At 42.4% G+C, this 11,011-nt stretch overlaps 1 protein-coding gene across 6 annotated transcripts in view; it reads right to left on the reverse strand.

The window, feature by feature from the left end:
• LOC101465848 (type II inositol 3,4-bisphosphate 4-phosphatase) overlaps window positions 1–10,940 on the reverse strand; it is a 33,228-nt gene extending 22,288 nt beyond the window's left edge. For 3 of the 6 annotated variants that reach the window (XM_004573936.5, XM_012915603.4, XM_004573935.5), the window contains exons 1-12: window positions 10,803–10,940; window positions 10,150–10,355; window positions 9,484–9,542; window positions 9,315–9,396; window positions 9,027–9,224; window positions 8,691–8,738; window positions 8,427–8,533; window positions 8,108–8,218; window positions 3,218–3,297; window positions 709–802; window positions 395–464; window positions 66–213 (exon numbers count right to left, since the gene is read on the reverse strand). In XM_004573936.5, the coding sequence (XP_004573993.3) occupies window positions 66–213; window positions 395–464; window positions 709–802; window positions 3,218–3,297; window positions 8,108–8,218; window positions 8,427–8,533; window positions 8,691–8,738; window positions 9,027–9,224; window positions 9,315–9,396; window positions 9,484–9,542; window positions 10,150–10,273 (1,121 nt within the window). In that variant the 5' untranslated portion in view covers window positions 10,274–10,355; window positions 10,803–10,940. Of the gene's footprint in view, window positions 1–65; window positions 214–394; window positions 465–708; window positions 803–2,647; window positions 3,179–3,217; window positions 3,298–6,688; window positions 8,048–8,107; window positions 8,219–8,426; window positions 8,534–8,690; window positions 8,739–9,026; window positions 9,225–9,314; window positions 9,397–9,483; window positions 9,543–9,649; window positions 9,754–10,149; window positions 10,356–10,802 lie in introns of those variants that run through there. The other 3 variants (XM_012915605.4, XM_012915606.4, XM_012915607.4) reach the window with 3 other exon arrangements.
• Window positions 10,941–11,011: the final 71 nt, after the last annotated feature.

Below are 11,011 nucleotides of genomic sequence, written 5' to 3' on the forward strand. Positions count from 1 at the left end.
AAGACTCAAATGTTAGTAATCACCCCCTGAAGGCCCAGTCTGAGCAAAGAACAAGCCCTGCATACCTGTTTGTATGTTCCTGTGTGAGCAAGCTCAGCAACTGTTTGGGTAAAGAGAAAGAAAGCGGCGTCTCTGACATCTGTTCCCTGACCAGCAGCCACCTCTGATCTTCTGTCTTAAACCTGTTCACCTTAGAGACCTGAGCACACAGCACTGCACGCACGCACGCGCGCACACACACACACACACACACACACACACACACACACACACACACACACACACACACACACACACACACACACACACACACACACACACACACACACACAGGTTAAGGAAGGAAAACTGATATAAAAGCAGAAAACCATATCCTGTAAACTGTGTGCCTCACATGCTCTCATCATTGGACTGTTGTCTTTGTCGTGGACAGAGCCGTGAATACTGTCGCACAGCGTGGAACACTGGGGCAGGAAAACGGAAAGAGAGAAAGTAGGTCAAACATAATTTGTTATTATTTATCTCTTTTCTTGCACTTTAAAATGAAAGCTAGACTGGACAGTGCTAAAGCAGCTTCACTGTGACTCATCTACCAACCTAGACCTCAAATGTGCCAGAAAGAAAACCACAGAGCCAATTGTCGACTTGAGACGAGTCCACGGTGCATCAAACAAGCACCACTGAAAGAGAAAGACAACTTTGTGCTACCTTGTGTTCAGAAGGAGTTTGACTCTCGCCGTCTCCCTCCATCTGCACGCGGGACACCCGCACCTCCCCCACCTCGTTCACGCCATCCATCGTCCTGATGAAGAAAGAGTGGACACTTCATATTCAAAGAAAAAAATCACAAAAATGTAAAGACTGAGCGGTAAGGGTACCATGAGTAGGGCATTTGATGCTAATTAATTCAACAGAATTCATGAACATATCAGAAATATGGGAAGTACAGCGCTGTGGGAACACAGACTCTGCTTGTATGTGGATTTGCTCACATGGACAGTCACTCCTGAGAGGCCCACTGTGAGCCAAGAAAACCTGATTCACTTTTCAGTTCCTCTTCATAGTTTAAATTCATAATTTGGAACGGACCAGTGAACACAGGGGGACATATTAAAATATTTCAAACCAAGCTTTCTGAGAAACAAGACAGCAGAGCGACTAGTGGGAAAAGTTAGAGAGACTGAATGAAAAGCTAACTAAAAATACAACGACTAGCAAGACAAAGCTTCAATCACCTGCTACCTGATTCACCAACGAAACAAACGGGAAGAAAGAAATAGAAAGTTAGGTATACAAGGCTAACCTGAGCCACAATCAGCTAACGAGAAAGACGAAGCAACTACAGAGAAGACAAAAGTTACTCAAAACAAGATTACTAGACAACTTAAGGTGGTCAGAAACCAGAGAACCAACAATCCAACACTAACCATAAACAAACTAACTAACAAAAAGAAGCTAGTGAAAAAAACAAACATACTAGAAACATAAGAAAAGTTCAGGAGGGAACATGTTTAAGACGATAGTAACAATTAGCTGGAAATGAAAAGTTAGTTAAACAAAATAACTGACTAGATGGTAAAAACAGAAACAATAAATGAAAATACAGATGGAGGTAAAGACTAATTATTAACTAGAGAACTGAAGCTCACTAGAAACAATTACAAGCAATACACGGCTAAACAGAACAACGAGGCAATGCTAAAGAGCAAGAGAACTGGAGTAGAAATAGATGCTGCACACTTTTATGGCCTCCAGGCGTTAATTTTCCTGTTGTTTTTCCCCACTGATGCTTCAGAAAATTCTTATTTAAAGAGTTTTAAACATTGAATCAACCCAGAGACTGACTGGATAACATCTGGCAACAAGCAACATGAGGGGGGAAAATGTGTATTCCCTTACTGGTTGAGGTCATTCACATGACACTTGTCGCAGTAAGGCGCACGGTGCTGCACCAGGATTAGCTTTTTGCAGGGTTGCATCACAGTTTTTCAAGCTGAGTTTTTGAGAGTGTTTGCAAACAAGTTGCCATCTTCAATGCAAACTAGAACAACCAAAGCAACGACAAGTAGGTCATTGCAAGCTCTTTGTGACCAGTTTCAATTAGACAATTTCATGGTACATGTGCAAAGACAATAACGGACTATTCTTTTCTAGATAAGCCGTATTCACCAGCAACCGCTTGCCAATATACATTCTTCCTTAAGCTTCAGCTACACAGGACTACACAGGACTAGGGACCAGTCAGGGACCTCCTGACCCCCTGATAACCCTAAAAATAAAGCTAAATATTAACAACAGAAAGACAAAAAAAAGGTACTAAGAAACAAATCACCATTAAGGTAATCAGGAACCAACATAAATATGAAGTAATGGCTACCAATTACACAATAAGCACCAGGAAAAGTTAACTAAAGACAAAATAGCACCTCTAAATGATAGAAGAACCAACAAACACACGTCTGAAAGACTAGCTAAGAAATTCCATTAAGGTGGTAACAAATATTTCTGGATAAAGATGCCTTGCTTTTGTAAGTTTATTTGAAATGCTTCTTTATGAAGTCACAAAAATTTGCAGTTCTGCCAGCCTGCATGAGGTATGCGTTAGTAGTGAGGCACACCTGGATACAACATGCCAGCACAGACACACCTACTGCACTCCGCCTGCTCATGCCTGGACCGCGCTCTGGATCTATGCCTCTCTCTCCTCGTCTTCATTCTTCCTGTCCTCCTTCGATCTCTCGGAATTTGCTTTTTCATCTAATCTAGTCTTTACGGCTGCTCGTCTGTCTCTCTAAAGATGCTGTGGTGACAAAACAGGAAGGAGCTGCCTTTTTCTACTTTCTACAGAGGTGGAGCCCCACGCTCTCTCCTCACTTCCTCTTGTGGTCTACAGTATCTAAGCAACGGACAATCCTGGAAGCTTTTTATGACGTGCAATTCGTTGACTTCAAAACATTTCTATGATAGGAAATGGGGTAAAGCTGGGAGAGAGCATGCATGGTGAGGAAAAGAGTGTGTGCAGAGCAGGTAAACTTAAAATGAACTTCGGATGCCTGCAGGGTGGTGGGCGGGGAAAGTTGTTGATGAGTTAAACCATGCAGAATAGTGACGAAAGGTTAGTAAAACTGGATAAGGGGGACACAGAGTAATTATAAACTTTATTTTAAGAGAAGATGTGATGAATATGGTTAAAAGGGGAAGATTTAAGTGTGTTTACCTGAGGCTAAGAGAGACGTGAGGCTCCTTGACCCTGAGCAGATCTCTGATAGAGAACGAGGTAAAACCCAGGAAGCTCCTCTGAGACAGAAACAGAGCAAGACAGTTGTTTCATCTCACATCAAACTGCTTTTTCATTGTTTAAATTTTCTTTGTGGCTCACATCATAGCCATATAAATATATCCAATTTCCACTGACAACAAGCTCTATGTGAAAACATCAGCTTTAAAGTAGATTATGATGATAAGACGCGTTTCAACTTGTGTTTTTTAGAATCAGGTCAAAAACATCGACTACACAGTTTCACATTTCAAACCATGTATAACATCAACACTTAACCATAACGTGAACTCTAATAGCCTCATCTGACAGTGTGGCTGCAGTCTGAGAGACTCAAGGACAAAACCTTCTTCTTTTAGAGGCCTGATGGTTTTCCTTAATAACAAATAAGAAGCAGCACTACTTGTATATCTCAAGTCACTGGAGATTGAAGCTTATCGTGGCAAACACTGGGTGAGAGCCAGCGTGAACCAGAGTAAAAATACTCACAGTTTGGTTCAAAACTCGACTTTTAGGCACAGTTTTGGTTTGACACGCTGACTCCACAGCTTCCAACAGACCAGCAGGCCTTTACCAGGCATTACAAGCTACAGTAATACCACAAAGAGGACCTTTGTAGTGCGGTCACGATCTCAGTTTCAGAACTCTTACACCCTAGAAAGCTTTCACAGGTCAGTTTGGAATCAGCACGTAACCGTGGGAAGAAGCCAGAGCACACGGGGAATTTCACAAACTGGTTTTGTGAGCAAAATATAGTCACTGACTAAAAGCTTCTTCCAGCTGCCCCGTCTTTCACGAGTGGTCACCTACTGCAGCATGCATCTCCTTGTGTTTGACTGGGCAGATTTTTACACAGAATGGCCCCAAAGGGATCTGGATTGTAAACCACTACACTATGGAGCCAGACACTGACAGAGCCAGAGAGTAGCACCAGTGCTATGGTTTCACTGTGCATTTCTTCTGCACCTAAAAATGAAACAGACCTGTACAGCACCATCATGTTTGGCCTATTTTAGCTCTTGAACTTTCCAAAGTAGGCTACTTATTGAAAGCCTCTCTTTCCTCTGTGACTACATACTCTTACTGCTGGGTGGATTCAAACACCAAAATCAAGATAAAATCTACACTCGATAAAGATGTGAGGTACTCAGTCTTCTCAGCTGAGACTATGTGCGTACAGCATCTTTCCTTTTAATTGAATTCTGTGTTAGGCAGCTTGTGCCCGTCACTACACGAACCACAGCTGCAACTGCACATGCCAAAGTTTATTAAGAACTTAAAGCGATGTTCAGGCCAGATTAAAGCTGTACAACACGTGCCCTACGATGTCAGAGCCAGGCTATAATCAGGCTGATATCATGCAGTCTGAACCCGACGTAACAGCCCTCACAGGGAAGACGTATTCCACTCCAAGGTATGTACAGAGCTGTCACACCAATTAATAAAGGACCAAATACACATCCAAACTCATCATCTCCACAAGGTCACGGCCCTGTTATCAAAAATCCCCACGGCAACGACACTGAAATCATTCGGCTGCCATGACGATAATCGGAAACTCAGAGGATTACCTTGACGAGTGAAAAGCACTCAAATCACCCAAAACACACACAAACACACACCACAGTGAAGACAAAGTGAATGAAGCTGCATTTACTTCAGTTGTCTGATATCTTTTATCACATCAAACATGCATTCATTTCACTGAGTCTGAGACTTTAAGCTGATATTCAACAGAGGCAACCATCAAAAAACTAAAAATACACAAATAAATAAAAACAGCAGATATAAAAAGACACCAACCCACACAGAAAGTAGCTCCCACGTGAGGATTCATTCATCTGAGTGATGTTTGTACAAACATCTAATGAATTTGGATATCTGGCCAAACATTTTGTGACAGGTTTTCATTTCTGTGTGTAATGTAAGGCCGATAGCTTCAGATGCATCTGGTCCACTGCGAGCAGCAGTGCAGGCGTACTGATGCATCAACTTGCATCAATTTTGGCCGCCTAGCCGAGAGACATAGGAGGAGGTTTAACCTTTTCATTTTTTAAACATGCTGATTTGCTTTTTAAGTTTCTTACTCAGTTCTTACCTTCCTTTTATTTGCTGGTTAGTTCTGGATCAAATGAATTCGTCTGTGAGTTTGTGCAGTGAAAACTGGTCGGTCAGAATAAGGCAGTCATTTTTTAAAAGTTCTGAATGTTAATTGTTTAGAAAAAAAACAACACTTATTTGTGTGATTACTATATTTAAATTATCACAATGCAGGACATGTTACAGCAGACACGCTATGACGTGTCCTCATTGCTTCCCAAGAGCAGAGCCAGCCTGCAAACAAACTTTTCCGAAAGCCTTAAAACGTTCTTCATAAGTAGAAATTCATCTTTGTCAGAGACCCTTGTAGGACGCTGAAAAGAGAAAACCACTTGAAGACAGACAGAAGGAAACCGGATATTGATGGGTTAACTTCAGTCATGCAAACAGTTGCCTCATTTCCTCGTTTGCAGCTCAAGGTTAGGGTTACAACACGCAAACATGCAAACACACACCGAGCTAATCTGTCTCACTCAGTTCTTGGGAAAAGCAAGAGGCTTTTAAGATTAAATGCAAATCACCATCAAACCTTGACACACACGACAATAAAACATCTCTATTGTGTTATTTCCACAACAATGACATTGAACTGATGCATCATCTGCACCACCAGCTTATCAGGAAACAGCATCAGGGTTATGCAGCGATCACAAACAGGGCCGAAGCAAAACCCTGTATTGCAGAGTGTGAAAGACGAGGAAGTTAAGGTTCACATATAAACCTGAATAAGCATCAGCTGCGAGACCAAACATGTATCAGTGTTTTATCAAAAAAAGTCCCCTGTCTAAAACCAATTTCCTCTGGAATATCCCTTAAAGTTAAAAAGCCACTCAAGACTGTCAACCTTCCTCTACACATACAGAGCATGTTTCCATTCACTTAGCGTGGTCTTAGTCGCTGTGTAAGAGTGCTGAGGGCTACTTTTGAAAATTTCCGGTCTCTAAACTCAGCTGAAGGCTCGTAGAAGGCTTTGATCTCTGCCTCAAAGACCATCATCGGAAACCTGCGATAAATTTTTGCTTCTATTTTGTAATCGTCCAGCATTTGATGCCTGGCCGGTCAGGTCTGTGGCTAAAGTAGCTGACTGTAGCTTAGGGATGGACGGCTAGCTATCAAAGCAGACACATCTCTAAACTTAAACCTTAACAAATACCAAAATAAATAAAGTTATATTTAATCCCTTACAGTTGAAACTATCCACAGAGACTGAAGCAGATTTTTGTAGGGCTGTAAGCGGGCTTATTTCTGCTGCTAGTAAGGAGTTTTAAACATGGGAATCTACGGGGTTTGATGCATGTGGACTTTCCCTACCTGTCCAGCAGAGATGCTGTGGCCATCTCCTGGCGGTCGGAGACAGTCGGTGCATGCCTTCATGGCCCTCTGCATCCTCAGAAAGTTGGTTTTTTAAAAAGTGACTTCCTGTTTCTGCTCTGACTCTCACTATTTCAGTCTATATTTCTTTCTAGGATTTCCTGCTTTCTAACATCAGCTGAAGAATTGATTAACCAGCTGAATCTATACAATGACACACAAAGGAAGTGAGTCACAGGTACACATCCCAATACATTAAGCATGTGAACTTTTAAAACAATCAAACTTTTCTTTATTCTTAATATCAAACTGACTTTTTAAATAAGCTTCTGTCAGCTGCTGCCACCTCACCTGTGTCTGCTCATCAGTCTTTAAGGACATTTATTAATAGTTTAATGTCACTTTTCTAATGTAATGATTCCATATTGCCAGGTGCTCACTCCGTGCAGGCAGCTTTTACTGCAGTTTCATGCATTTAGATTTACCCAGGTCCTACTGCCAGTACAATGCTGCGATTTGGTTGCAATCTCAAAACTGTACGCTCATTATTAACAAATATATTTGAAATGAATTTGAACCCAAAACAAAAGCAGGTAAAGTTTTACAAATCTAAACTGAAGCTGCTGCACAGACACACTGCTGGACAATCAGAAATACAGCCCAGCTACTGCATCTGCAACACTCATCTGCACCTGAACGCATCCTCGATGTTAAAGACTATTTGATATTTTAACGCTGACTTTGGCAGCAGCTGCACGAGCAGATTTCTCCTGCTCGTGATGCATTTCCAAGCAGGCGTTCAACAAAACTGTGGATAAAACAAGAGAAACGTGAAGCAGAAGGAGAGCGGGTTCATCCATTGGTCCAGGAACTAAGCGTCTCAGAAAACATCGAACACAAAAAATAAACTCAGTGTCGGCTTTGGTTGTCCCTTCTGATCCGTCTCCAGCTGAAAAGACCAACACACACCGGCCGAGTATCCTCCCGCTCCCTCCGCCTCCTATTTCGTCATGGCCGACTGGATTAAAAACACACGCCCCTGAGCATCATGGGAAACAATTGAACTGGCTGGCAGCTTGGAGTTTGGCAAAGAGGACGGAGGGAAAAGAGCTGAAAACGGAAATATTTGCTTTTCTGTAATCTCACTTTCTCTCTCAGCATCTGTGGCTGTTCGAGTGTTACTCTTTCAACCAGCTGTGTGTGTGTGTGTGTGTGTGTGTGTGTGTGTGTGTGTGTGTGTGTGAGAGAGAGACAGATTAAGTGACCCAAAAGAGAAAATGAGTGTGCTGAAAAGCTACCACTGCTGGTATCACACATGCACATAACCGCACCACTAATCCTCTTAAACACACAATTTTTCAGACACACAGGAAAAACACACACCTGGAAACACACACTCACATATATACACACACTCACTGTTGTGGAGTCGTCGCCATGGTAAATGGTGACTTTGATCCTGCAGTGTCGGTATAGCGGGAAGTCATCACAAAAGCACACTGATGTCAGAAACACACCATCATCTGATCCCTGAAACACACACACACACACACACACACACACACACACACAGAATGCAGTTTGATCAATTCAGAGGAAAATAATAAGCCTAACTTGAGCTTAGCCTTAATATAACGCAGCTCATGTGCCATAAATGGTGTGTGAAAGAGGTTCTCACAAAAATAGTAATAAAAGCAAAGAACAGGACTTGGCAGTCTGTGTGTGTGTCTGTGTGTACCTCTGCTATCTCTGCGCTGCAGTGCTTCCTGACTGTGTGAGTGTGTGTGTCGATGACAGAGATGTGAATCTGGATTTTGTCTCTGATGATATCCAAACCGTGACACTCTGAGAGAAGAAGGGCCGTGGGAAAGACGTCAGGAACAAAAACACACGGTATGACACAGAAAGTCAGCAGTGTTATAAATGAAAGCTTTAACGGTGTGTGTGAGTGTGTGTGTGTGTGTGTGTGTGTGTGTGTGTGTGTGTGTGTGTGTGGACATACCCACTGTCAGGTGCAGCGGAGATACTGTAGCAGCAGTTTCTGCTCCACCTGGTGGCCACAGAACAGCATTACATCAGCTGTGAACTATTCAAACCTGTTAGTTTAACACACATCCATGTGCTATTTTTATAAACCCTGTGGCAGCTGGGATAGGCTCCAGCCCAACCACAACCCTGATAAGGATTAGTGGACGAGAATGGATGGATGGATTTGTCCACTGCTTATCTGGGTTCAGGTCATGTGGGCAGCAATAAATAAAATAAATAAAATAAAAAGTATAACGTCTCTTTGACACTGAATTAAAACAACAAAAACTTCTTTGACCGACATGCTCACCTGCACCTCCATCATTGTCAGGGCTATCCGTGGTGGTTTGTGTGTGTTCCTGCGTGTGTGTGTTAATGAGCGTGCGCAGGTGTGTGATGCGTCTCCTCAGCTCCTCGATGTTGGCGTCTCTCAGGCTGATGAGCCATGACGTGCACTCTGCAGAGCTGCTCGACTGCAGGAACACGGGAGGGTCGCCGCTCTCAAAGCCTCAACACACACACACACTAACACATTTTACTGTGCTCACATAGTATGCGAAAAGGTTCGTTAATGCGTGTTTGTGCGTGTGTTACGTACTGACAGCCAGCCGTCTGCTATTGTGTGGAAGCTTCATGACGTTACATCTCTCCAGCAGCAACACCTCCTCCAGCTCACCAGCCTGTGTTAAAGTTTCACGTTTTCTCTTTAATAAAGAACAAAAAGACACGTTTCCTGGTTTTCTTGGTGTCTCTATGTTGACTCTCACCTGCTTCTTCAGGATGAACAGCAGGTTTCCTCTCAGACGGCAGAACCGCTCTGTGAGACCTGTGAAAGCACAGAACGGCTCACAGATTTCTGAACACTAAGATGGAAAAATCTGTCTAAAGGGAGCTCTGCAGAGCGTGTTAAATAACAGCGTTTTCTTTCATGACCTTTAGATTGTGAGTCAGGAAACTGCTCTGCCGGTGGAGACTCAGAGGTTCCAGGAAGTAAAGTTAGAGTGACTCAGGCAGGAGATGGAAACAGACGAAGATGACTGCAGAGCAGAAGAGAAAAGAGATACAAAACAAAGGAGAAGAAAACGACAGAAACATGAGAGATCAGGATACAAAAAACAGAACTAAAGATCAAAAAAGAGAACTAGTAAAAAAATAAAGACGATAATTAAAGAGAAAAAAATAAGAAAATGAAGATGAGAGGCAAAAGATAAAAGAGAACAAAATAGAACAGAAGATAACAAGAAGCATAAATATTAGGACAAATAAGGGAGAAGAAAATAGCAAAGAAGACAACGACAAAGGAGAGCAAAACACTGCAGTGAAAGTGAAGTTAAATAAATAAAAAAGAGAACAAATGAAAAAAATAAAGATTATTTCCATCAGCCTAATAGAGGTTATGATAAAGGAGAATAGAACTGATCAGAATCTCTTACCTGCCTCCTGCCGTCCGACCTGCAGCGTCCCTTCTTTCTGGAAGCTCCCAGATGTTTCTTCTTTGGACAGAGACAGCAGCTGGCTGCGGTTCACTCTCAGCTTCATCCTCCTCCTCATCATCATCTGCCTGCTGACCCCGCCATTATGATCTTCTTCTTCATCACTATCCTCAGCATCATCAGGGTTCCGTGAGCGTCACTGCTTTCTAAACAGAAACACACAGAACAAATCAATCAGTCTTTATTTATAAAGCACTTTTCATACAAAAAAATGTAGCACCAAGTGCTTTACATGGTTAAAAGCAGCCCACCCCACCCTCCAGCTCACTCCCCACACTCTCATTAACATGTTTAAAGTTTGCACTACAAAAACAACTGGAATATTCTGAGTACTGTGGCTATATTATTTACGTAGTAATAGTACCGCACACGGTTTACATACTTACATCCTTAAGCTAAGGCTTTGTGAAAACAAATACATGAACATAAAGCGGAACAAGTGCACCTGCACGGTGCCACACCAAGTTAATGCTTGACATTAGTTGTTGACATGACGGGAAAATGTTTATAAAAACAACCGAAAACTCGACTAAATATCCGCACGTGAGATAAAGTGATTCACAAGTGTTTTCCGCTTTTTCCGTGTCTCTTACCGGCACAGAAAGTGGGTTTTGGAGGGGTAATGACCAACTTTACCAGCCGCGGTGTGTTTGGATAGACTTAGCCAACGCCACAGCGAAATAACGTTTGATCGAATCAAGTATCGCGAGAGTTGTCTGTCTTCCCAGATGCGCTACTAACGTGGAACTGAAATATGTCGCGAGAAAAACATCATTAGTCAGTTGAATTATATCCCATCGAT

This window comes from Maylandia zebra, linkage group LG3 (genome assembly GCF_041146795.1).
Source record: "Maylandia zebra isolate NMK-2024a linkage group LG3, Mzebra_GT3a, whole genome shotgun sequence".
NCBI classification, from domain to species: domain Eukaryota; kingdom Metazoa; phylum Chordata; class Actinopteri; order Cichliformes; family Cichlidae; genus Maylandia; species Maylandia zebra.